At 40.2% G+C, this 27,451-nt stretch overlaps 9 protein-coding genes across 9 annotated transcripts; 8 read left to right on the top strand and 1 right to left on the bottom strand.

Annotated features, from left to right (window-relative positions):
* Window positions 1-2,686: 2,686 nt before the first annotated feature.
* On the top strand, window positions 2,687-5,839 carry TbgDal_VII2270 (mRNA cap methyltransferase-like protein,putative; the record flags this gene model as incomplete). Its single annotated transcript, XM_011776241.1, has 1 exon — window positions 2,687-5,839. The coding sequence occupies one exon, from the start codon at window positions 2,687-2,689 to the stop codon at window positions 5,837-5,839; it is 3,153 nt and encodes a 1,050-aa protein (XP_011774543.1).
* Window positions 5,840-6,225: 386 nt separating this feature from the next.
* On the top strand, window positions 6,226-7,194 carry TbgDal_VII2260 (heat shock protein DNAJ, putative; the record flags this gene model as incomplete). The annotated part of the gene is made up of 1 exon (XM_011776240.1): window positions 6,226-7,194. One exon carries the CDS (start codon window positions 6,226-6,228, stop codon window positions 7,192-7,194), a length of 969 nt encoding a protein of 322 aa, XP_011774542.1.
* Window positions 7,195-7,423: 229 nt separating this feature from the next.
* TbgDal_VII2250 (hypothetical protein, unlikely) lies at window positions 7,424-7,735 on the bottom strand (the record flags this gene model as incomplete). Its single annotated transcript, XM_011776239.1, has 1 exon — window positions 7,424-7,735. One exon carries the CDS (start codon window positions 7,733-7,735, stop codon window positions 7,424-7,426), a length of 312 nt encoding a protein of 103 aa, XP_011774541.1.
* A 35-nt stretch (window positions 7,736-7,770) lies between these two features.
* Window positions 7,771-8,571, top strand: TbgDal_VII2240 (DNA repair protein, putative; the record flags this gene model as incomplete). The annotated part of the gene is made up of 1 exon (XM_011776238.1): window positions 7,771-8,571. One exon carries the CDS (start codon window positions 7,771-7,773, stop codon window positions 8,569-8,571), a length of 801 nt encoding a protein of 266 aa, XP_011774540.1.
* A 441-nt stretch (window positions 8,572-9,012) lies between these two features.
* On the top strand, window positions 9,013-11,436 carry TbgDal_VII2230 (hypothetical protein, conserved; the record flags this gene model as incomplete). Its single annotated transcript, XM_011776237.1, has 1 exon — window positions 9,013-11,436. One exon carries the CDS (start codon window positions 9,013-9,015, stop codon window positions 11,434-11,436), a length of 2,424 nt encoding a protein of 807 aa, XP_011774539.1.
* A 280-nt stretch (window positions 11,437-11,716) lies between these two features.
* Window positions 11,717-12,538, top strand: TbgDal_VII2220 (hypothetical protein, conserved; the record flags this gene model as incomplete). The annotated part of the gene is made up of 1 exon (XM_011776236.1): window positions 11,717-12,538. One exon carries the CDS (start codon window positions 11,717-11,719, stop codon window positions 12,536-12,538), a length of 822 nt encoding a protein of 273 aa, XP_011774538.1.
* Window positions 12,539-14,360: 1,822 nt separating this feature from the next.
* TbgDal_VII2210 (retrotransposon hot spot (RHS) protein, putative) lies at window positions 14,361-16,427 on the top strand (the record flags this gene model as incomplete). The annotated part of the gene is made up of 1 exon (XM_011776235.1): window positions 14,361-16,427. One exon carries the CDS (start codon window positions 14,361-14,363, stop codon window positions 16,425-16,427), a length of 2,067 nt encoding a protein of 688 aa, XP_011774537.1.
* A 3,517-nt stretch (window positions 16,428-19,944) lies between these two features.
* On the top strand, window positions 19,945-22,008 carry TbgDal_VII2200 (retrotransposon hot spot (RHS) protein, putative; the record flags this gene model as incomplete). Its single annotated transcript, XM_011776234.1, has 1 exon — window positions 19,945-22,008. The coding sequence occupies one exon, from the start codon at window positions 19,945-19,947 to the stop codon at window positions 22,006-22,008; it is 2,064 nt and encodes a 687-aa protein (XP_011774536.1).
* Window positions 22,009-25,522: 3,514 nt separating this feature from the next.
* On the top strand, window positions 25,523-27,451 carry TbgDal_VII2190 (retrotransposon hot spot (RHS) protein, putative,(fragment); the record flags this gene model as incomplete). The annotated part of the gene is made up of 1 exon (XM_011776233.1): window positions 25,523-27,451. A coding segment is annotated over one exon (1,929 nt), but the record flags the coding sequence as incomplete, so codon positions are not given.

Raw genomic sequence — 27,451 nt, 5'->3', positions numbered from 1 at the left:
ATTTAATTACTATTGTTAATTTTTTTCCTTTTCAATTCCATTCCATCTTACTGTTTTACACTTATTTCTTTAACTTGATCCTTTAAATCTTTTCGTATATATTCATTTATGTATTTATGTATATCATCATTAACGTAATTAGGCTTTCAGATTTCTTTTTTTGTTTTGTTTTGTTTTTATTTTTCCTCCTCTCCCTGTCTCTCTCTGTTCTCTTTTTTTTTTTTTTGTATTCTCTTTTCTTCTTTTTTGCGTATGCGTATATTTTATGAATACGAAATGAATTTCGGTTTTTGAGCGCATATGCGGGCACTTATCTTTGTAAGTGCATTTAAATAAATAAATATTTATTTATTTATTTAACTTTGTATATCTCTTATTAGGTTGGTTGACTAAACTAACACTTGTTTGGGTTTCTGCGCCTTTTATTCTGTTTTTTTTTTATTTTGTTTTGTTTTGTTTTGTTTTTTCTTTTTAACTTTTTTTTTTTGCGATAACCTCCAACATGATGACACTCATGTGTTTGTATTCGCACGTTTATACATATGAATTCGTACGTATGTTTAAACATATTTAGAGCCGTGTATGTGTCTCGTCGCTATTGTTGTTTGTTTTCTTTTTTTTTCTTTTTATTTCCACTGTTGCTCCTTATTTTGTTTAATGATTCTTAATTTTTCCATGGCACATACACACACACACACAAAAAAGAAAAAACTAGCTTTGACGCTATGATAAAAATTATTTTATTATTATTATTATTACGGTTATTTGTATTATTATTATTGGTGGTTCTCGTCTAATTATTCCCAGTTACTCCTAAGCAAATGCAGTACTGAAAAATATGACTACCAACAATGCAAAATAATAACAGTAATATGATAATTCTAAATTGTTTTTTTTTCCGCCGTTTTCCTTCCTTCCTTCCTTCTTTTTTTTTTTTCATTCTTTAAATATGCTCATGTTTCTTCCTTTTTTAAATCAATTGAATCTGAAAGGAAGAGAAAAAGATACAATTAGAGAAAAAAGAGAAATAACAGTTATGCCGATTATAAAAATAGTTATTGCTTGTTATAATGACGGTATTGTCACGTTTTTGTGAGTGATTTGGTGTGGGGAGGAGCATATAATTTAATATTTTTTAAAAAAAGAAAGAGAAATGACATCAGATTAAACGAAAAAAAAACCAAGGGAGATTATTATAAATGACTGTGTTTATTTTCATATCTTTAAACATGTATTTATATACAAAATATGCATATGCGAAAGGAAGGGAAGGGGACGAACAGGAGAATCGGGGAAGTGGACGAAGGTGACGGCACATGGAAAGAAAAAAAAATTAAACAAAAGTTTTTTTTTTTTGAATATACAACCATTATGTGCACTCTCACGTGCATTTGGCCCCTGCTGCTTTTTGTTTTATTTTACTGTTCATAATAATAATAATTATTATTATTATTACTATTATTTTGATTAATGTTATTACGTTTATTTTGCTTAATTTTTTTTTTTTTTAGGGCGGGGGTTTCCCGACTTGTTTTTTTTCCCCCTCGCGCGTGTGTTTTACCTTTGCTGATCTTCACGGAAACGATGTGCTCCTCCTTTCAATAACTTCCCCCCCCCCCACACACACACACACAAAATAAAAAAAATAAAAGGATGAGGGGGAGAGATGCCTTCTTTTCCCGCTTGATGAGTTTTTTTTATTAATTTTATTTTCCCGTGTTTTTTTCTTTTAAATTTTTTTTTTTAATTTTTAAAGCCTCTGCTCAGGTATTCATCAGCAAATAAATAAATATATGCATGTGTGAGCGCGTTACCACGTATTCGACGACATTTATCTCACGAATTAACATGTCCCCGCACATTTTATTTTCGGATGTTTCGAATGTTAATTTTCTTTTCTTTTTTTTTCCCCCTCCCGTTCATTTTTTCTTCTTTGATGGTTTGTTGAGGAATATCTGAGCGGAAAGAACCCGTTTGGGGTTTATATTCGATTGTTTTTATTTATTTTTGATCCTACTTTTGTTTTTTTTTTTTTAAAAGAAAGATGAGAACAATAAGTTTACTCCCGCACAGCGGCACCGTGATGTAATATAATGTGGGAAAGAGGCTACAATGATGTGATCCAACTGAGTGAAGTTTAAATGAAAAAAAAATGGAAAGAGTTTTTACGAGATTCAGCAACGCTTACAATAAGCAGCAAATCTAACAGAAACACCCCAAGTCATAATTTATTTTTTTTTTTTACTAAAGAAGGGTGGAGTTTTGATATTGTCATATCTCCTTGTTTTTAAATGTATGAGTGACTATTCTCACATTTTCCTCCATTGAAAACCTGTCGATTGCCCTTCACAAGAAATATTGTTGCGGGGTGAATTAGTGGTTCCAACTTTATAACTGAAATGACTCCTTCATTTTTTTCTGTTTCCATTGAAAATTATCACCATTTGGTCATGCTCGAGAAAATATATATATATATATGTGTGTGTGTGTGTAGGTGTGTGTGCTTGTGCATCCTTTTCGTCTTTCTTAATAATCTCTAGCGGATACTCCACCTGTATCTCTGATTCCCCCGTTTCTATGTTGCCATCGCTGCTTTATAATTCTCTGTACTATTTCTTTTTTCGTATTTTTCTTTTCTTCCCTTACGCCACGTGCATTATTGTATGGAATAGTCACTCGGAGGGGAATGGAATCGACGAGTTCACTTTCGGATCTACACAAATACGCTGAAAGGCGTTTTGGCCGATCGCTGTTAATACCCGTAGACGAGGAGTTTGTTAAGGCAGTTCATTCACCAGTTCCCTCAGAAGCAAGTGAAGTCGCACCCGCTGTTGATTTCGTGGAGGCGTACAGAAATTTAGTGTCGCGTAATCTCCAACGAAAGCGAACTGCGAATAACGCTCCGACTTCGCCTGCTTCATCAGGTGTTCCCAAATTTATTTATGCACACGCGGCTGAAGCTGTCGTCGGCACTCGTGTGGGTGAATTCATGGGGCCGTTGTGTTCACCCTTGCGAAAGTCTCACGCGAGTATGCTGCGGTCTGCACCATATTTTGTTACAGAGAAAAGCGATGGCACGCGAGTTGTACTCGTTTCGCTGATTGCCCCTTTAGGCCCCTCTTGGAGTATTGAAGACAAGAATGGCGGTGATGTCCTTCTCAAACACGTAGGACGGTTGGATGATGTCGTGGCTTTGGAGGAAGCTAGGCAACAATTGTGCCAAGAAAACACCGCACAAGTGGGTGACCTACACCAGAAAATCCACCTTTCTTTCGGTCACTTCGCTGTGGAACGATGGCATGAGAAGTCATCTTATGGCACCGTTGAGTTGTTTGCTCTGAGGTGTTGTGAAAATGGTTCATCGTCGTCACAAGGAGGTGGTGACGTCATTAGAGCTGAGCGGCTCATTGGGAAGCGCCACATGGCATACTGCTTTGACAGATCTATGGACTACGCTTATCTTTTGCTGGAGGAGCACGCCGTCCCCTCACTCCATTCCTTTGTGGTTGATGCAGAGCTGATGGTCCCCATACAAAAGGGGTCTGCGAGGTTGCTTCTTGGATGTTTTGATGTATTTCGGTATGTCATAGTAGGCGAAAGTGCCCCACGTGATGTGGTGCTGACACGAGCCCACACATCAGCGCGGCATGCAGCACTCAGGAAGGACATTATTGAACCCATGGAAGAGTTCCAGCGTGGGACAGTTGGGGTACCGCTACTGCGCATCTTCGCGAAGGAAATGTTTCCCTTGAATAAATTCGGCGACTGTGTTCTGCGGCTTCGATGCGGAGAGAGCGCCAACCACATAGGTGGCGTGGTCTATCTCTACGATGGCCCTTACGGGTGGACGAAGAGTGATGGTTTTATTTTCACTCCAGAGAAGTTCGATATCTTACAGGGTGCCAGCAAGACGCAGCTCAAGTGGAAGTGGCCCTCCATGCTTTCCGTCGACTGGAGCCTAACAGCGTTCGAAGGACAAAATAACTTCTTCGTGGTTGACTCCTTCTTCCGCAAGAAAAGGTTCGGACACCAACCTGACAGCTGTGGTCATGTGCGTCTTTCTTCCAAAATGAGTCTACTCAACCCGTTTTCCCTGCCCATTCCCACCAGAGGCTCTGTAGTGGCAGAGTGCGTATTTGACCGGGTGCAGAAGTGTTGGTCTATTGAACGCCTGCGCAATGACAAAGCCGAAGCCAACTCTATTGTAACCATTATTTCGGTGATGGAAAGCCTAGTGGAGGACATAACTCTTAGCACCCTTTTCGACCTCATTGGGCTTAACGATACGTCACTTCCGTCTGAGAAGGTGCATGAATTGGAGAGCGCAGCCGATATGGTTAATCGCGGCGGCGAAAGGGGTAGTACGGCTGCGATTCAAGATGTCGAGGAAAAGCACGAAAAAAAGAGGTGCCAGTTTACGCTCCGTGCCACACAACTGCAGGCGCAGGGTGAGCATGAAATTCACCTTTACTGGGGCGTACGCTTACCGTCGGAGAAGGCGCATGTGCCGTGCATCCACTGCAAGGTTAGTGAGTGCACAGGCTTTGGTTTTGCTTGCCCTGCAGAGGATCCTACATCACGGCTGAGGGAATACCTATATATAGCGCTTGCTAATGCCGGTGGTAGCTGTGCGTGGTCCGACTTCACAGTGGAGGCAGTATTTAACGGCGGGACGGGGCGGTGGAATATTGCGTCAATGCAACCTAATGGGGACAACAAGAGGTCGACATGTGTGGGTGTCATTCACCATTTGCAGTGGCTTCTTCAGCGAGGGGTCGACAGCGCTTCGCCAGAGTCAGCTGAGACTCCTGAAAGAGTCATACCACTGCACCTACAGGGAGTAGAGCGACCTGCAGCTTTACAAGTGGAGCAAGTAAATGCACATTACGCTTGCAAAACGAAGGAACTATCAACGGGAAAGAATCGTAGCATTCTACGGCATTACAACAACTGGATAAAAGGCGTACTGATTAGCACCTCTGTTTCTTACCTGAGGTCAAATAATAAGGGCGGTGAGTTCGACAACGATGGTATGGTGGTGGCTGACCTGTGTTCGGGTCGCGGTGGGGACCTTCACAAGTGGAGGGCTCACCAACCGAAGCTGCTGTTCATGACGGACTGTTGCTTGGAAGCGGTGGCGGAGGCTGCTGCACGCTACTCCATTACCAAGGGATTAAGTATAAAGGTTGTTCCTCACGACAAGAACCCTCCTGGGATACGGGCCCAATTCTGTGTGTTGGATGTGTTCGATGAGAAGGGTTCTTTGGTTACCAAGCTTGAGGAGTTCCTGAAACAGTGCCATGATGGCGGGAAGTTGGATGTTGTATCGTGTCAGTTTTCCATTCACTACGGTTGTAGCAACGAGGAAAGAGTTCGAGTGTTCCTTTCAGCCGTTTCTTCCACTTTGAAGAGTGGTGGCATATTCATTGGAACTACGGTAAGTGACACTGAACTACTACGTCGTCTGCGACAGTATGGGACAACATTCGGTAACGGAATCTACACTGTGCGATTTCCCACGGATGCGGTTCCTAATGACTCATTTGGAGTGGAATATTCGGTGTCGTTTGAGAGTAGCGTGAGTGAGATGCCCGAATACGTGGTGCCGTGGAACCGCTTTGTCAACCTCTGTGGGGCATATAACCTTCAGCTCGTGGAATCTTTTGGGTTTGTGGAGTACGGCGACATGCACTATAACTCAGCATTGGGACAGGAACTTCGGGATGCATCGATGAACGGGGGAAGACGCGATAGTGATGGCCACTTGCGGCTGCGGTTATCACCAGACGAGGCTGAGGCAGCAGGACTCTTCAGAACCTTCTTGTTCGTCAAGATTTGAGGCGTGTCGGCCAGCACTGAAAACAAAACAGAAAAAAAAAAAAGAAGAGGTGTGTTATGTTCGCAGAGCGGAGATAACGGACTGGCGACGAGGTGTGGTAAGAAAATGTGCACCATGTGAACCGTCAATTGAATGGTGAGCGAAGCGGCGTCACTTACCTATCGACTATTTTACAGGGGTAACTCGTCTCTTTATGTTACCTACCCTTATATCGTCACTGTGTTACCGTGCATGCGAATGTGCGATTCTACCAGGTGTTATTTTTTCCTTTCTAACTTACTTCGAAATTATTTCGCTTTTCTCATTCAATTAAAAGGCTATCAGTCTACTAATCACCGTCACCGGTGGTTGGAATTTTGTCGATAAGGAAGGTGTTATCTGCGAGTATGTTTGCCTTTTCGGACCATATGGACGATGTGTTCAACGCCTTTTTTTCTGGCGGTGATATGTTTTCCGGAGGTGGCGGTCGCGGTCGCAGGCGGCAACCAAAGGACGCCGTTCACGGTCTTCCCGTCACTCTAAAGGATTTGTACAATGGGAGAAGTATTGAAATTCCCCATACCCGCACAACCCCATGTGTGGGCTGTGATGGCAGAGGAGCGAAGAGCCGCAAAAATGTTACCTGCACGGCGTGTCGTGGGGCCGGCCGGCGTATGTTAGCCCGCCAGATGGGGATGATGATACAACAAGTGACCGTGCCTTGTGATGCATGCGGTGGTGAAGGCAGGAGAATGGATCCTCGTGACATATGTCCTGTATGCGATGGTCGGCGCGTAAACCAAGTGGAGTCCTCTCTGACTGTTGTAGTGAAGCCTGGAATGGAGCATCGGGAGCAGATTGTTTTCCACGGTGAGGGCAGCTATCAGCCTGCTGCTGATGCTGCAGGTGATATTGTAATTGTTCTTGAGCAAATGAAGGATGATCGATTCGAGCGGGAGGGAGACGACCTTCTTTATACGCATACCATTTCACTAGCGGAGTCTCTCTGTGGCTTCCAGCTCGTACTGACACACCTCGATGGTAGGCAACTTGTAGTGCGACGGGAGCGTGGGGAAATAACTAGGCCGGGTGAGAGGAAGGTTGTTTTGGGTGAAGGTATGCCGATACGCGGTCGTAAAGGAAAGTTTGGAGATCTAGTTATTAAATTCGCCGTCAGTTTTCCCGAAAGGATTGAGGAAGCTCAAGTGGAAATATTGCGCCAGGCCCTTCCGGCGCCGAGGAGCGTGGACCTCAGCCACTGCGATATGGCTCAGGAGTGTTATGTGTCTAGAAAGGAACTGGATCATCTTCGCCAGGAATTGGAGAACGATGTGGAAGAGCAGGAGACGACAAGCGTTGGGTGTACTGCGCAGTGATCGTTACCCCTCAACGCGAAGTAAAAAAGAAGGCAAGAAAGAAAGGAGAAAAGGGAGGGGTAGCGGTAGCAGTAAAAACAGTAGCAAAACTTTTAAAAAAAAAAAGTGACGAAAGGATTAAGGTGTTTTTAATTATTTTACTGTGCATCGACGTAGTGCCTCTTTTCACTCGTGCGCTCCACTTGCACCTTTTATGCTGCTGATGCTATCATTATTGTTATTATTGTCATTAAAAAAGTAAAAAAATAATAATAATATATAGGTAGGGAAGTGCGTGGAAAAGTTTAACCACAGTGAGTGGCACCGTCTTAAGTAGCCACATTTCCTCGCAATTCGCTGAGAGGAAGGAATGGGGGGAGATTATGTTGCGCTGTTGCGACTTTCTGTGGTTGTGTAGACACCTCTCGCCGTTACAATATTCTACTTTAATGGAGGGATGAATGGATGTTCCTGTTAGTGTTTCGCGCTCCTTCTTTTCCCTTATGCTTCCCTCGAGTGGCTCCCAACAATAACAAAAACACTTATAAATGCTAACGTTCATTTACAGTGCGTGTTTTAGGTTTCTTTAGTACAGAAATGCCTCCCCTCCCACGGGGCGTGGTGAAAGTTGTCGGCGCACTGCGTGGTGACAACATCATTCGGATCATGCAGCGGCATCGTTACGTTATTGAAGAAGCAGATGACCCCACATATGACTTCCTGTGCGGTGGAACTTGTGTTGTCTTCGTTGATGATGCCGGCGACCTGTCGGATGCGGCGCGAAGGACAAAAGTGTCACAACAACTCAGTGTTCTGAAGACTCATACTGGTGCCTCGTGGCGTTGTGTTGTGCTTCTTCTCCGAGTAGTGTCGGAAGAGGTTCGACCTGATATCCTCGCATGGCTTAACTTGCACTGCAGCGTAGAACAAGGTTGTGGTGTCATGCTTTTTTGGACAGATGAGGAATGTGCTGCCTATTTGGAAGGTTTATCAGATAGTAACGTTGCTACCGCGGATTATTGTGTGGGTGTGCGGAGGGATAGTACCCCGATGCAGCTACTCATTGATGCATTAACGCAAACACCGCAACTAATGACTCGTAATGACGTTGTTCGTGCTGTCAACAGCTTCGGATCAGTTGCAGGACTTCTGACTGCGACGGCAGAGCAACTTACGGAACTGCCGGGTTTCGCGCAAAAGAAAGCGGGAAGACTTCACGCCGTACTTAACGCGCCTTTCAACACCTCTCGCTGCCTAGTAGCTGACGTTCTCCAAAGGGACCAAGACGAAAGCAATGATGAAAGCAGCGAGAGACGACCAGCTCAAGAGACAATGAAGCAGGCACTTCGCTGCATTTATGATCGTGAAGATGAAGATGTGCAGGAAGGTGGCCAATGAGACGAGGCAAGCTCAGGTATAGATGGGTGGTGGTATTCGAGTCTAAATACAGTGTACGGTGTGCCTTATTTGGTATCGGATTTGAGGATACGTTTGCTTTTACCGACTGTTTTTTGTATTCGTTCTCTTCGTTTCATTACTTGCGGTTGATTACATACCTGTGAACCGCTGGCGCGAAATTTTCGGTGAAGCTTCGCAGTCACTTCGGTTTTTTTCTTCTGCCACCGTTTGGTGAACCCACCGAACGCAGGAGGATGAGAGAGTAAAAGGGGAAAAAGGAGGTGGCAGACCCAACCAACATGGGTGTTTGCCGGATGACGTTATGCAGGGAAATAGCATGCCTTTCTCCGTTCACCTGCGGTGTAAGTGTTCTTTTCCTTCCTTCCTTCATTTTCACTGCAACTCGGCGCTACTCTTTAGATTTGCTGGGGTGTGACTCGCATGAACTGTTCAAGTGCAGGCGATCAGGACGGCAGCAGTTACGATGCGGTTGTACAGAGGATCAATGGTATCGCTGAGCAACTCAAGTCGCTAAGGTATGAGTGCGCCAACTGCTTAAACAAAATACGTCATGATAAGGCTGTGTTCTCGTGTAGAGATTGCTACTGTATTTTTCACCTCTATTGCATAAAGCGATGGGCAAAAGAGGATGCAAGTGGGGATGGCAATGCTTTTCGTTGCCCACACTGTCAAGTTGTGCAGCGGTCTGAACTGAAATATTACTGCTTCTGTGGCAAGGTGCGAGATCCAAAATATGATCCCCACATCACACCCCATAGCTGTGGAGAGACGTGCGGAAAGGCCCGCCCCAACAACTGCCCGCATAGTTGTCCATTGCCTTGTCACCCGGGGCCCTGCGTGCCGTGTAGTGCCGTATCCGGCCCCGGTTCGTGTGGATGTGGCTCCACCTCGTACACATGGAGGTGTGGTCAACCGGACCCGTTGAAAACATGCGATAGATTTTGTGGGAAGATGTTATCCTGTGGAAAGCACTTATGTCCAGACAAGTGCCACCACGGGGCGTGTCGCGGTTGCTCAAAGCAGTCCACCACGTCGTGCCACTGCGGGTCGGAGGTCAGGCCGATGCGGTGCGGCTCCACCGTTTTCTCTTGCGGAAAGGTATGTGGCAGGGAATTGAAATGTGGGGTCCACCACTGTGAAAGAATGTGCCACGAGGGCACATGTCCTCCTTGCAAGACTGACCCTAGTGTTGTAGCAACGTGTCCTTGTGGCTCAGTACCTCTGGTGGTTGTCAGGACGCGATGCAGTGACCCCGTGCCAGTTTGCGGCAACGTGTGTGGGCGTTGGCTGGACTGCGGTGAACACAAATGTGATGCCAAATGCCACGAGGGAGGTTGTGAACCATGCCAGCAGCAGGTCGCAGCGACGTGTTCGTGTGGAAAGACGCAGGCCACTCTTCCTTGTCTGATGCGGCGTAGTTTTCGTTGTAACAAGGTGTGTAAGGCTGCTCTCTCCTGCGGGAAGCACCAATGTCGCGCGCGGTGTTGTCCCGCACGTAAAGGAAATAATGCTGATGCGCACTGTTGCCGGCAGGTGTGCAACAAAAAACTTTCTTGTGGCCACAATTGCATGGAGTTGTGCCACCGTGGTCCGTGCCCCTCATGCCCCAATGTAGTCTCCGAACGCCTACTATGCAGATGCGGTGCTGAGGAATTGATGCCCCCGCAGCCTTGCGGAACTAAGCCACCACAATGCAATAGACCATGTAGCGTTCCTTTGCCATGCGGCCACCCGACAGGTAGTCATATTTGTCACTTCGGTGACTGCCCGCCATGTATGTTTCCAGTTGAACGACTTTGCGCCGGTGGACACCGGGTTGTGCGAAACGTTCCCTGCAGCGCCGAGTCTACAACGTGCACGTACAAGTGTGGTAAGCAATTATCTTGTGGTCACAAGTGTGTGCGGTTTTGTCACGGCGGACCGTGTGTTGATGAACAGCGACCCTGTGGACAACCATGTGGAAAAATTCAAGATGTCTGTGGTCATGCATGTGCGTCAAAATGTCATGGATCGGCAAACTGCCCGGTCTGCATCGTGGTTGAAGAGCTACACTGCGAATGCCGCCGTCGAGTTGTTCAGGTTTCGTGTGGGAAATTAATTCAGTTCAAGAAAGAACACCAGGGGCAGCGCTACTTGATTAAGTGCGATGCGGAGTGCCTGGCTGTGCAGCGTCTTGAAATCCTCTCGAAGCGTATAAAGCCGCATCCACCGATCAAGTACTCCGTCTTCCTTTGGGAAGCTGCATTGACCGATGTAGAACAAATACGGAAGTTTGAAAGGATACTTCATACCTTCGTGGTAGGCTGCGAAGGGGTCATGTGTTTGGGTGCAATGGCCGCCCCTAAGCGAGCCATCGTTCACAACATGTGCCACTACTATCACATAAATTCTGAGTCTGTCGATTCTGAGCCCCGCCGTGGATGCCTACTGACAAGGACACCCAAAACTAAGCTTCCAGATCCGTTGCTAAGCGTAGCAATAGCGACACCTGAGCAGCACTCGCCGTTATTTTTCATGGAGCGCATTTGCCAGGAAGACAAATTGGTAGCAGCTCACGTTATCGTGGTGAATGGCGAGCATGCAAATACCGTCGCAATTGCGCGAGTACTGCATGACTTCGCCGGTGAATTTGTCTGCGAGGAGGGGGGTCTAAATAATGGTGTGCGACGGTTGCGATTGTTCTTTGTCCAGAAGGCAAAGCGTGGGGAAGCGTATCGTCACCTGCAAGCGGTTAAACCACCCTTTGAGTTTTACATTCCGTCTGCAGATGACGGCAAGGAGTTCAGGAAACTCCAGAACCCTTGGAGCAAAATAACCTCTTGGAGGGAGAGGGAAACTCGTTAGTTTTCTTTCTTACCGATACAACGAAAAGTGCCTGAATGTTATGGACTGTTAAGCTTTGGGCGGTCTCGGTGGGTACGTGACAACTTTTTCTGTGTCGGCGAGGGGGAGGTTTGTCGTTGTCACGCTCGTCAGGTCTGCAGGGTTTCCCCATAGGAGAGGTGGATCCAGCTTCAGAATACCCATTTACATGCATCTGCCATGCTTCCCCTGACCTCTTTTTTTTGTTTTTACTCATTCACAACTACGGAAGGTCCACTAGTCCTTTAGTGGTGGCCACCATATGTGGCGCCAGATCCTTCAGCGTATGGGTATCGTTCCCCATCCCAAACTGGTAAGGCGCCTTAAACCTGACAAACCCGTCCATGGTTTATTTTGTTGCCCTGGGCGTTATGGAATAGAGGCGGGTGAAGTGCTTTGCAGCGTCCCGTGCTGTTTGTGTGTGGCGCCCAACATTTCGAACCACATCCACTACGGCCCCGCTCTCATGAGAGCTGTTTCATCTCATAGCACAACTGAGGGCATGGTTAGGGTAGAGTATTCGAGGGAAAGTGCGTTAACCACAGTTCTCTGTGCAATCCACATGTCGCATGGTCCTAGTGATTTAAGGGAGTATTTGGAGTGGATTGTTGTGGAGAGGCCGGATGATATTAGTATGAACCACGCCCTCGGAACCGAATTGTATGGACACCTGCGAACGATTGAAAGAATAAATGCAGAAATTATCACGCAGCTTTGTGTCGATGCCCGGAGCGTTGGGGTACCCATTAGTATTGAAACAATGAAGCGAGCCCATGCAATTTGCAGCAGTCGATGCGTGGACGTCCCCACACATGCTGATATATTTGGTGGGCCCGCACTGGTTCCCTTCGTCGATCTCATCAACCACTCTAGCGAAGATCCAAACATCACCGTGGCCGTAGAAAGTTTTCCGTTCCTTCACTGTGAACAAAACCAGATGCTGTTGGAGCACTTTTACGTTACTGTGCGTGCGGAAAGTGGCATCCACCCCGAAGAAGAGTTACACTATCAGTATCTCGAGCCAACGGACAGGCAATCAACCAACCCATTATTTTGGGCTTCTCGCTTCCATATGTTCGATTAAACAGCCAAACCGTCGTCGATTACCTTGGTGGTGAGCACGAACCTAACGGTACATATTGGATTAGCGAAGGCGGAGTGTTAGTTTACCCGCGCAGCTGCGTGCTCCACAGCACATTGTGGAAACTGTTGTTCCTACCAACCCTCCCAACGACAAGATCACCCCGCAACCGCACCACCTGAGGGCTAAATTACCAACGCGAACGGTGTCAGAGAAGTAAACAATCAAGAAAAAAAAACTTTAAACGTTGTATGTTTTTCACTCCTGGGAATGGTAACACAAAATTCCTTTAATTTTAAGAAACTCTAACTGATGCTCACCCCACACACATAACCATTTCCACCTAATACCCATAATTTGCGAACTCCACTTTAACATTTTTCTCCAGCACCAACTAGAAATACAAAAAAAAAATTTTACCTACGTAGAGAAAATTTATTCTCAGAGTGATAAAACGCCGACGAAAACTATTACGAAAACAGGCCTTATCACACAGACACCAAAATCAACACATTCAAAGACAGAAAGCAGGTATTTGTGTCTTGATGCGAGTGGAAGAACAACTTTACTATTCCCTAAACTTTATTTCCATGATTAAATTTTACGAGTGAGTGAGTACAATATAGGGAAAGATTAAGATAAAATATGCACATGATTTCTACTCACACAACGCTATGCTCACATAGATGTATCTTCAGTTTCCATCATTCTCCATTACATTTTATTTTTTATATTCCTTTGATTCCTTACACTTCTTATATTCCATGTAATATTTGCATTAAATATATTGACTATATTGACTATATTGAATATATTCCTTTATTCAGTGTTGTCAGTGTTATGTAACTATTGCATATATTTTCCACATGTGGTGAATCACTGCAGAAGATTTAAAATATTATATAATATTTTATTGTTCACAGAAAATTTATCCTTTGTTTCCTTATTCTCATAATTCAATTTTCCTTAAACTTTCAATTTTTTTGCGTGTACTGAAAGAATATGTGAACAATTGCAAATGCAACTAGGAAATAAAAAAATAAATGATCTTAGTATCTTCACATATTCCTTAGTGTCAAAGATGAGAGTTCCCAAACAAGGAGACAACAAGATAATGTTGAAAGTGTTTAATAATGAGATGAGATACCATCCCAATATTTAACAGTACAGAAGATATTTGTGTTGGGTTTTGTATGTTACGGTTTACACTCAAACATTGTCGTCTATGCTGTGAGATGGAGCCAAGATGTTATAATGAATAACAGTTTGTATGTGCATATATGCTGATGCTTTGAGTTAATGTTCTTTCGATGTTATAATTAAGAACCTTTGTGACATACGTTGTCCTCATTATTACGTGTGCAATGTATAATCTATTATTGTAAATTCTGTTTATCTCATTATTAATACTATTGTTTATTATTTCAAAAAGTATGACATATTATACTATATGCATACATATTATATTATATGAAATAGTAGTATTCTTCACTTAGGATTTCGTGTTTGTTATCTCTCATATCTAAAAATCTTATTACTCATGCTTTCATACAGAATATTTAATTGATTGAACATCACTATTCAATATAAGCAAGGGGTTGTGAAGGGGTTTAACTGTAAGGAGAGGTTATAATTTGTTCTGTTAGTTTATGATATTCATGAACTGCATATATGTGTTGCTTGATAGTGTGTACACATCATTCCCTTCATTTTACTATTTGATTTAACACAAACACACACACACACACACACACACACAAACACACACATATGTGCAGAAAGTAACACAATATTACCTATTTAAAGTTATTATTTTGAGATAGGAATGATTCAAAACAACGGCAATATGGGAAATACTCAGAATGTGTTTAACGAACGGTTTAATCGTGCACAAGGTGAAGTGCAGGAACAAGGTGGACGACAGATGCAGAATCCATCGGTAACTGGAAAAAGGAAATCTCGTGAAGAGGAGTTATATGAGTCTCTGTATTATGCGAAGTGGAGTTATGTGATGTCAGGTTATAATCAAGAGCCACTCGGTATGAAGGTATTCTTTGGAAGACCACAACACATATGGACGGAAGAAGAAGTTGATATAACTCCTGAACATTGTGAAGTTGATGCGGAACTTGAGGAGAGACCCACTGGCCTGGAGATCTTTGTCCTTACATCAATGATGGGTTGGCCCTCAGATAGATTTCAAGGTGGTCTAATTAGTTTATATCAGAGAATTGGGATATTGGACAATAATGTCTACATCCGTCGTGAAATGATGCGTGTGTGGTATATAATACAACAAAAATTAAATGCATGGTGGGTGCAAAAGACAGAGAGACCACCAACACACATTGTCATTGGTATATCTGGTATTGGAAAATCATGTGGAGTTGGATCATTTTTACTTCATTCCCTACTTCACTTCCATGAAGGAATGCTTGATGTCGTTGTGTATTTCACGGATGCCAAAGCTTACCTTATATACAACAAGAAGGGGAATGAGGAAGGGAGGGTTGTATTGTACAAGAGAAAAGACGTCACTAATGTTATTGAAGAAATGCGTTTAAAAAAAAGAGGGCATATTATTTTTGATATTAATAGTCCTAAGGAGACTCTGCCTTATGAGATCCCAAGAAATGTTTGGGGTGTGACTGTCCTCGCACCCCCAGATGGAGTTCGCTACAAGTACTGGATGAAGAACCTGGAACAAACAAGGATAATTTTAAACTGCGATGACGTACGTGACATTAAGGCGTTTGTAGCTTGGAAGAAACTGTCCCTATTTCCCAACTATACGACTCTCGATGAAAATGCTCGTGCGAAGGTTAAGGAAGAGCTAGAGGATGAGTGGAGGTTGGTGGAGAGACGTGTTGACGTAGTGGGGCCGCTGCCTCGTTATGTTTTCGGTAATCGAGGTAACTGTCGTGAGTTGGAGGTAATAAGGTATCTAAGCCGTCTCAGTTGTAATAGACGAGATGGCTATGATATGATGATGGGAAAATATTTTGAATGGAAAGGTAATGATTTCACACAACCGTTAATAAAGATTGTACGGGAGAGGAGCAGATATGGCAACCTCGAATCATACCACTGTAGACCTCTATCAGTTGCCATTGGGAATATGATACTCTGTACGCTGTTTGCAACTGTTGCGAAAAGTATGTCATCCCTTGAATTCATGATGGGATACGGTAAGGTCGGAGCCTACTCGCTTAAAACAAGGGCTTTGGTTTCACTTCTCTTTCCTAGAGTCTTTTGTGTGGTCACAAAACATTTGAACTACCTCCGAAGACTCGGAGAGACGGAAGACAAGCGTAGCATCCTGAAAGATATGACCCCACAACAGTTTCAACTTGTTGAACAAAAGTTCTTACCAGAAGCTGGACAGAATGCAATTGGAAACTGTGAATACAAGGTGCTCTACAGGTCATTTGAAGAGAGTAAGCCCCTTGTTGGTGGCTTTTTCTTTGTGGAAGATTGCTCTAGAAGGGTTGCGGATATGCGGGATGGTTTTCCACAACTGGGAGTTGCCTCAAAGACTATTGTGCTTATTCAAATAACAGATAATTACAGGAAAGAAGCAAGTGTTTCAGAGTTACAGGAATTTATGACAAACATTGCAAGGTATTTTTCCGATTGGGATACCTTTTCTCGTAACATGGCATGGGAGATGATATATGTTAATGCTATTTATGGTGGTGTGATTAAGACGCGGCAACGATGTGTGAACAACAACACCGCTGATGCTGAGCAACAAACTGAGGAAACACAAGTATTTTGGGATGGTATTGACCAGTATCAAATAACATTTGATAAAAAGATACAGAAAGAGCTTATAATAGCGTATCATGAAGAGAGAAAATATCGAGATGCACCAGCATTCACACGGAAATGAGGTCATGAGTAGCATCCTATTGTGAAGACCATTTCGTCACTTTTACATATAACATGTTAGAGGTTGGAAAAAACATATTGTATTTCTTCTGTTTCTTCATTGTAATTCTTTTAATTTTCCTTTTGTGTTGCAGGAGGGTTGTGAAGTTAACTTTATCTGACAATGAAGTATAACTCACATGCACCTTTATAGTTTTTTTGTTATTGTACCTTTCCTTCAAATAAATGAGTAAATATATTAAGCATAAAATTTCTTTTACGTCTTTGTTTTGTTGAAATACACTTGTACAAGATGCAAGAAGAGATTTCATTTATTTATTATTTTTTTTTCTGTCAATGGGCAAAGCTACTCAAACGCGTCAGCACACAGTGATGAATACAGAATATGGGATGCAGTGCTTGCCGTATTTACTTCATTTGTTTTTTTTCATTTATTTCAGTAACAATCACTAATCTACAAATGCTATAGTGAAGTGATTGTTGTTTCCACACATGTGGTTAAGCTTTAAGTTGTCTAATAAAATTCAAAACTATTATTGTATTCTAATGAAACTTTCTTGACGTACATAACCCCTCTTATAGTTTACATCACTCCCCCATGCATTTATATTTAGTATTTAATGTTTTAGTTTCTGTTCAACGTATGATTTGTATTGCAGAGTTCATCACATGGAAGGCATCATTATGACTAACTATCGCACATTAGTTGTTGTATCTTCTGTGGAAGTATTCATGGCACAGCGCTGCAGTACTTTAGAGTATTGTATGAAACAGTATTTATGCCTTTCAGAGGATTATTACTATTTGCATTTCAGTGACATCTACTGTTCATTTCATTAGATAATAATACTTCAAATAATTATGCAGATATTCAAAAGCTGTACCTTTTGTAAATATGGATTTACACATATGTAATGTTGAAGAACTGATATGTGGTGTGTCTCAAAACCATTCTCTCTCTCTCTCTATATATATATATATATATATATCAATAAAGTGTTTGTATTTTTGAGTAGTGGAATAATTTCATTAACATATGTAATTCAACTCAGATATAAATGAAATAAACAAAATCAAGTAAGCTTTATTGCTTATAGTGAAGTATTAATTTAATAATTTGATATTTTGTATTTTTACTGTATGCTACATGTAAAGCAAGTGAATAACTCCTGTGTGATGAATAGGTGGAAGAGATGACGAGTCCAGTAGTTTATGCAATACAAAAGCACAAGGAGAAACATGAGACTATTTTCATTTTATCATACTGACACATGCATGAAACAACAAAAATAGGTTACATGCAGCATGTCTATATGTTAGAAGCGTGCGACGTGTAACCGAGAGACTCATTCCAGTTTTTATGTCGATAATTGCTTATGCTTTTATCTTTCTTTTTATTTATTTTGGAAAGGAGATGGATTGCACATAAGATATTTACATAACTATCAAAATATGAAATGGACGAAAGAAGCAAATATCAGTGTCCCTCACAGAGTGTGAAATATTGCAGTAGCGATAGGCAGGATTTCATTCAAATATTAAAGAGACTTATAGCCACAAAGTGGAGTGCTGTGTATATATTTGTAACCCAACACAACTGTGGTGACGAGAAGAAATCAAAGAAACACTGTATGAGTATAGTTATATCCGTTGCTGTTTAGATGTATCTCACCCATCAATAGCATTTGCATCTGCAGAAATAAATAGGGACAAATGATATTGTTTGAGACATTCTTGTTCAATAGGTTAGAAGGTAGGAATATTGTTTTGTCCCTTCACTCCTCATGCGGGGGAACCTGTCTCAACACTGCTGACTAACTTAATCCATAAAAGAAATCAGTTGCAAAGCAGCGTCTACTGAAGGATTGCCGATACACTGAGGACAAAATAAGAGATACAACCACTGTTACGTTTTTACCCCTTATATGAAGTGTAGTATCTTATATAATGGAAGTTCCATGTAGTTTCCTTAAGGTAATTCTTTTCTTCTATCATTACTCTTGTGTTAATATTTGTTCAATTATTTATTTGTATCTTCCAAAAGGAACATTACGACATCAGGTTAAAGAAAGGAAGTAAATAATATATGATTGTTGTTTGGTATATGAAAAAGAAAAAGAATATGTATAGTTACAATATGCGATATATTTAGGGATGTAGGAAATGATGAGTGATATAGTAATAGAGTACTTCTTTTTCATTATTGGATACTACAATTTAATAAAGACACATGATTTCCAATGACAGAAAGCAGGTATTTGTGTCTTGATGCGAGTGGAAGAACAACTTTACTATTCCCTAAACTTTATTTCCATGATTAAGTTTTACGAGTGAGTGAGTACAATATAGGGAAAAATTAAGATAAAATATGCACATGATTTCTACTCACACAACGCTATGCTCACATAGATGTATCTTAAGTTTCCATCATTCTCCATTACATTTTATTTTTTATATTCCTTTGATTCCTTACACTTCTTATATTCCATGTAATATTTGCATTAAATATATTGACTATATTGAGTATATTGAATATATTCCTTTATTCAGTGTTGTCAGTGTTATGTAACTATTGCATATATTTTCCACATGTGGTGAATCACTGCAGAAGATTTAAGATATTATATAATATTTTATTGTTCACAGAAAATTTATCCTTTGTTTCCTTATTCTCATAATTCAATTTTCCTTAAACTTTCAATTTTTTTGCGTGTACTGAAAGAATATGTGAACAATTGCAAATGCAACTAGGAAATAAAAAAATAAATGATCTTAGTATCTTCACATATTCCTTAGTGTCAAAGATGAGAGTTCCCAAACAAGGAGACAACAAGATAATGTTGAAAGTGTTTAATAATGAGATGAGATACCATCCCAATATTTAACAGTACAGAAGATATTTGTGTTGGGTTTTGTATGTTACGGTTTACACTCAAACATTGTCGTCTATGCTGTGAAATGGAGCCAAGATGTTATAATGAATAACAGTTTGTATGTGCATATATGCTGATGCTTTGAGTTAATGTTCTTTCGATGTTATAATTAAGAACCTTTGTGACATACGTTGTCCTCATTATTACGTGTGCAATGTATAATCTATTATTGTAAATTCTGTTTATCTCATTATTAATACTATTGTTTATTATTTCAAAAAGTATGACATATTATACTATATGCATACATATTATATTATATGAAATAGTAGTATTCTTCACTTAGGATTTCGTGTTTGTTATCTCTCATATCTAAAAATCTTATTACTCATGCTTTCATACAGAATATTTAATTGATTGAACATCACTATTCAATATATGCAAGGGGTTGTTAAGGGGTTTAACTGTAAGGAGGGGTTATAATTTGTTCTGTTAGTTTATGATATTCATGAACTGTATATATGTGTTGCTTGATAGTGTGTACACATCATTCCCTTCATTTTACTATTTGATTTAACACACACACACATATGTGCAGAAAGTAACACAATATTACCTATTTAAAGTTATTATTTTGAGATAGGAATGATTCAAAACAACGGCAATATGAGAAATACTCAGAATGTGTTTAACGAACGGTTTAATCGTGCACAAGGTGAAGTGCAGGAACGAGGTGGACGACAGATGCAGAATCCATCGGTAACTGGAAAAAGGAAATCTCGTGAAGAGGAGTTATATGAGTCTCTGTATTATGCGAAGTGGAGTTATGTGATGTCAGGTTATAATCAAGAGCCACTCGGTATGAAGGTATTCTTTGGAAGACCACAACACATATGGACGGAAGAAGAAGTGGATATAACTCCTGAACATTGTGAAGTTGATGAGGAACTTGAGGAGAGACCCACTGGCCTGGAGATCTTTGTCCTTACATCAAAGATGGGTTGGCCATCAGCTACGTTTCAATTAGGTATCAATGATGAAAGTGGTATAATGGACAATAATGTCTACATCCGTCGTGAAATGATGCGTGTGTGGTATATAATACAACGAAAATTAAATGCATGGTGGGTGCAAAAGACAGAGAGCACACCACCAACACACATTGTCATTGGTATATCTGGTATTGGAAAATCATGTGGAGTTGGATCATTTTTACTTCATTCCCTACTTCACTTCCATGAAGGAATGCTTGATGTCGTTGTGTATTTCACGGATGCCAAAGCTTACCTTATATACAACAAGAAGGGGAATGAGGAAGGGAGGGTTGTATTGTACAAGAGAAAAGACGTCACTAATGTTATTAAAGAAATGCGTTTGAAAAAAAGAGGGCATATTATTTTTGATACTGATGGACCTGATGAGACTCCGCCTTATGAGACCCAATATCTTGGGTGGGGAATAACTACACTCAACACTCCGGATACATACTATTATGAAGATTGGGAGAAGGACTATTTAAGTTGGAATGTGATTTTAAACTGCGATTACGTACGTGACATTAAGGCGTTTGTGGCCTGGAAGAAATTGTCCCTATTTCCCAACTATACGACTCTCGATGAAAATGCTCGTGCGAAGGTTAAGGAAGAACTAGAGGATGAGTGGAGGTTAGTGGAGAGACGTGTTGACGTTGTGGGGCCGCTGCCTCGTTATGTTTTCAGCAAGCAAAGTTACACCAACCGGCTGCAGGATATCAGTGATTACCTAAGAAGCCTAGAAAATGAGAAGAAAGAAGAGTATGAAACGATTCTGGAAAAATATTTTACGTGGAAAAGTGAAAAAGTGGTTCACAGTTTAGTGAAGATTGTACGGGAGGGGGGCAGATATGACGACCTCGAATCATACCACTGTAGACCTCTATCAGTTGCCATTGGGAATATGATACTCTGTACGCTGTTTTCAACTGTTGCAACACTGATGGTTGAGAAACATAGTGAAAGCGTATACGGTAAGGTCGGAGCCTACTCGCTTAAAACAAGGGCTTTGGTTTCACTTCTCTTTCCTAGAGTCTTTTGTGTGGTCACAAAACATTTGAACTACCTCCGAAGACTCGGAGAGACGGAAGACAAGCGTAGCATCCTGAAAGATATGACCCCACAACAGTTTCAAATTTTTGAACAAAAGTTCTTGCCAGAAGCTGGACAGAATGCAATTGGAAACTGTAAATACAAAGTGCTCTACAGGTCATTGGAAGAGAGTAAGCTTTTTGTGGATGGCTTTTTCTTTGTGGAAGATTGCTCTAGAAGGGTTGCGGATATGCGGGATGGTTTTCCACAACTGGGAGTTGCCTCAAAGACTATTGTGCTTATTCAAATAACAGATAATTACAGGAAAGAAGCAAGTGTTTCAGAGTTACAGGAATTTATGACAAACATTGCAAGGTATTTTTCCGATTGGGATACCTTTTCTCGTAACATGGCATGGGAGATGATATATGTTAATGCTATTTATGGTGGTGTGATTAAGACGCGGCAACGATGTGTGAACAACAACACCGCTGATGCTGAGCAACAAACTGAGGAAACACAAGTATTTTGGGATGGTATTGACCAGTATCAAATAACATTTGATAACAAGATACAGAAAGAGCTTATAATAGCGTATCATGAAGAGAGAAAATATCGAGATGCACCAGCATTCACACGGAAATGAGGTCATGAGTAGCATCCTATTGTGAAGACCATTTCGTCACTTTTACATATAACATGTTAGAGGTTGGAAAAAACATATTGTATTTCTTCTGTTTCTTCATTGCAATTCTTTTAATTTTCCTTTTGTGTTTCAGGAGGGTTGTGAAGTTAACTTTATCTGACAATGAAGTATAACTCACATGCACCTTTATAGTTTTTTGGCTATTGTACCTTTCCTTCAAATAAATGAGTAAATATATTAAGCATAAAATTTCTTTTACGTCTTTGTTCTGTTGAAATACACTTGTACAAGATGCAAGAAGAGATTTCATTTATTTATTATTTTTTTTCTGTCAATGGGCAAAGCTACTCAAACGCGTCAGCACACAGTGATGAATACAGAATATGGGATGCAGTGCTTGCCATATTTACTTCATTTGTTTTTTTCATTTATTTCAGTAACAATCACTAATCTACAAATGCTATAGTGAAGTGATTGTTGTTTCCACACATGTGGTTAAGCTTTAAGTTGTTTAATAAAATTCAAAACTATTATTGTATTCTAATGAAACTTTCTTGACGTACATAAACCCTCTTATATTTTACATCACTTCCCCATGTATTTATATTTAGTATTTAATGTTTTAGTTTCTGTTCAACGTATGATTTGTATTGCAGAGTTCATCACATGGAAGGCATCATTATGACTAACTATCGCACATTAGTTGTTGTATATTCTGTGGAAGTATTCATGGCACAGCGCTGCAGTACTTTAGAGTATTGTATGAAACAGTATTTATGCCTTTCAGAGGATTATTACTATTTGCATTTCAGTGACATCTACTGTTCATTTCATTAGATAATAATACTTCAAATAATTATGCAGATATTCAAAAGCTGTACCTTTTGTAAATATGGATTTACACATATGTAATGTTGAAGAACTGATATGTGGTGTGTCTCAAAACCATTCTCTCTCTCTCTCTCTATATATATATATATATCAATAAAGTGCTTGTATCTTTGAGTAGTGGAATAATTTCAATTAACATATGTAATTCAACTCAGATATAAATGAAATAAACAAAATCAAGTAAGCTTTATTGCTTATAGTGAAGTATTAATCTAATAATTTGATATTTTGTATTTTTACTATATGCTACATGTAAAGCAAGTGAATAACTCCTGTGTGATGAATAGGTGGAAGAGATGACGAGTCCAGTAGTTTATGCAATACAAAAGCACAAGGAGAAACATGAGACTATTTTCATTTTATCATACTGACACATGAATGAAACAACAAAAATAGGTTACATGCAGCATGTCTATATGTTAGAAGCGTGCGACGTGTAACCGAGAGACTCATTCCAGTTTTTATGTCGATAATTGCTTATGCTTTTATCTTTCTTTTTATTTATTTTGGAAAGGAGATGGATTGCACATAAGATATTTACATAACTATCAAAATATGAAATGGACGAAAGAAGCAAATATCAGTGTCCCTCACAGAGTGTGAAATATTGCAGTAGCGATAGGCAGGATTTCATTCAAATATTAAAGAGACTTATAGCCACAAAGTGGAGTGCTGTGTATATATTTGTAACCCAACAGAACTGTGGTGACGAGAAGAAATCAAAGAAACACTGTATGAGTATAGTTATATCCGTTGCTGTTTAGATGTATCTCACCCATCAATAGCATTTGCATCTGCAGAAATAAATAGGGACAAATGATATTGTTTGAGACATTCTTGTTCAATAGGTTAGAAGGTAGGAATATTGTTTTGTCCCTTCACTCCTCATGCGGGGGAACCTGTCTCAACACTGCTGACTAACTTAATCCATAAAAGAAATCAGTTGCAAAGCAGTGTCTACTGAAGGATTGCCGATACACTGAGGACAAATAAAAGATACAACCACTGTTACGTTTTTACCACTTATATGAAGTGTAGTATCTTATATAATGGAAGTTCCATGTAGTTTCCTTAAGGTAATTCTTTTCTTCTATTATTACTCTTGTGTTAATATTTGTTCAATTATTTATTTGTATCTTCCAAAAGGAACATTACAACATCAGTTTAAAGAAAGGAAGTAAATAATATATGATTGTTGTATGGTATATGAAAAATAAAAAGAATATGTATAGTGACAATATGCGATATATTTAGGGATGTAGGAAATGATGAGTGATATAGTAATAGAGTACTTCTTTTTCATTATTGGATACTACAATTTAATAAAGACACATGATTTCCAATGACAGAAAGCATGTATTTGTGTCTTGATGCGAGTGGAAGAACAACTTTACTATTCCCTAAACTTTATTTCCATGATTAAATTTTACGAGTGAGTGAGTACAATATAGGGAAAGATTAAGATAAAATATGCAAATGATTTCTACTCACACAACGCTATGCTCACATAGATGTATCTTCAGTTTCCATCATTCTCCATTACATTTTATTTTTATATTCCTTTGATTCCTTACACTTCTTATATTCCATGTAATATTTGCATTAAATATATTGACTATATTGACTATATTGAATATATTCCTTTATTCAGTGTTGTCAGTGTTATGTAACTATTGCATATATTTTCCACATGTGGTGAATCACTGCAGAAGATTTGAGATATTATATAATATTTTATTGTTCACAGAAAATTTATCCTTTGTTTCCTTATTCTCATAATTCAATTTTCCTTAAACTTTCAATTTTTTTGCGTGTACTGAAAGAATATGTGAACAATTGCAAATGCAACTAGGAAATAAAAAAATAAATGATCTTAGTATCTTCACATATTCCTTAGTGTCACAGATGAGAGTTCCCAAACAAGGAGACAACAAGATAATGTTGAAAGTGTTTAATAATGAGATGAGATACCATCCCAATATTTAACAGTACAGAAGATATTTGTGTTGGGTTTTGTATGTTACGGTTTACACTCAAACATTGTCGTCTATATTGTGGGATGGAGCCAAGATGTTATAATGAATAACAGTTTGTATGTGCATATATGCTGATGCTTTGAGTTAATGTTCTTTCGATGTTATAATTAAGAACCTTTGTGACATACGTTGTCCTCATTATTACGTGTGCAATGTATAATCTATTATTGTAAATTCTGTTTATCTCATTATTAATACTATTGTTTATTATTTCAAAAAGTATGACATATTATACTATATGCATACATATTATATTATATGAAATAGTAGTATTCTTCACTTAGGATTTCGTGTTTGTTATCTCTCATATCTAAAAATCTTATTACTCATGCTTTCATACAGAATATTTAATTGATTGAACATCACTATTCAATATATGCAAGGGGTTGTTAAGGGGTTTAACTGTAAGGAGAGGTTATAATTTGTTCTGTTAGTTTATGATATTCATGAACTGTATATATGTGTTGCTTGATAGTGTGTACACATCATTCCCTTCATTTTACTATTTGATTTAACACACACACACACACATATGTTCAGAAAGTAACGCAATATTACCTATTTAAAGTTATTATTTTGAGATAGGAATGATTCAAAACAACGGCAATATGGGAAATACTCAGAATGTGTTTAACGAACGGTTTAATCGTGCACAAGGTGAAGTGCAGGAACAAGGTGGACGACAGATGCAGAATCCATCGGTAACTGGAAAAAGGAAATCTCGTGAAGAGGAGTTATATGAGTCTCTGTATTATGCGAAGTGGAGTTATGTGATGTCAGGTTATAATCAAGAGCCACTCGGTATGAAGGTATTCTTTGGAAGACCACAACACATATGGACGGAAGAAGAAGTGGATATAACTCCTGAACATTGTGAAGTTGATGCGGAACTTGAGGAGAGACCCACTGGCCTGGAGATCTTTGTCCTTACATCAAAGATGGGTTGGCCATCAGCTACGTTTCAATTAGGTATCAATGATGAAAGTGGTATAATGGACAATAATGTCTACATCCGTCGTGAAATGATGCGTGTGTGGTATATAATACAACAAAAATTAAATGAATGGTGGGTGGAAAAGACAGAGAGCACACCACCAACACACATTGTCATTGGTATTCCAGGGACTGGAAAATCATGTGGAGTTGGATCATTTTTACTTCATTCCCTACTTCACTTCCATGAAGGAATGCTTGATGTCGTTGTGTATTTCACGGATGTGGACGCCTACCTTATATACAACAAGAAGGGGAATGAGGAAGGGAGGGTTGTATTGTACAAGAGAAAAGACGTCACTAATGTTATTAAAGAAATGCGTTTAAAAAAAAGAGGGCATATTATTTTTGATACTGATGGACCTGATGAGACTCCGCCTTATGAGACCCAATATCTTGGGTGGGGAATAACTACACTCAACACTCCGGATATATACTATTATGAAGATTGGGAGAAGGACTATTTAAGTTGGAATGTGATTTTAAACTGCGATTACGTACGTGACATTAAGGCGTTTGTGGCCTGGAAGAAATTGTCCCTATTTCCCAACTATACGACTCTCGATGAAAATGTTCGTGCGAAGGTTAAGGAAGAACTAGAGGATGAGTGGAGGTTAGTGGAGAGACGTGTTGACGTTGTGGGGCCGCTGCCTCGTTATGTTTTCAGCGAGCAAAGTTACACCAACCGGCTGCAGGATATCAGTGATTACCTAAGAAGCCTAGAAAATGAGAAGAAAGAAGAGTATGAAACGATTCTGGAAAAATATTTTACGTGGAAAAGTGAAAAAGTGGTTCACAGTTTAGTCTTGATTGTACGGGAGGGGAGCGGATATGGCAACCTCGAATCATACCACTGTAGACCTCTATCAGTTGCCATTGGGAATATGATACTCTGTACGCTGTTTTCAACTGTTGCAACACTGATGGTTGAGAAACATAGTGAAAGCGTATACGGTAAGGTCGGAGCCTACTCGCTTGAAACAAGGGCTTTGGTTTCACTTCTCTTTCCTGGAGTCTTTTGTGTGGTCACAAAACATTTGAACTACCTCCGAAGACTCGGAGAGACGGAAGACAAGCGTAGCATCCTGAAAGATATGACCCCACAACAGTTTCAAATTTTTGAACAAAAGTTCTTGCCAGAAGCTGGACAGAATGCAATTGGAAACTGTAAATACAAAGTGCTCTACAGGTCATTGGAGGAGAGTGAGCTTTTTGTGGATGGCTTTTTCTTTGTGGAAGATTGCTCTAGAAGGGTTGCGGATATGCGGGATGGTTTTCCACAACTGGGAGTTGCCTCAAAGACTATTGTGCTTATTCAAATAACAGATAATTACAGGAAAGAAGCAAGTGTTTCAGAGTTACAGGAATTTATGACAAACATTGCAAGGTATTTTTCCGATTGGGATACCTTTTCTCGTAACATGGCATGGGAGATGATATATGTTAATGCTATTTATGGTGGTGTGATTAAGACGCGGCAACGATGTGTGAACAACAACACCGCTGATGCTGAGCAACAAACT

This window comes from Trypanosoma brucei, chromosome 7 (assembly GCF_000210295.1).
Source record: "Trypanosoma brucei gambiense DAL972 chromosome 7, complete sequence".
NCBI lineage: Eukaryota > Euglenozoa > Kinetoplastea > Trypanosomatida > Trypanosomatidae > Trypanosoma > Trypanosoma brucei.
This window is presented reverse-complemented; position numbering and strand designations above follow the sequence as displayed.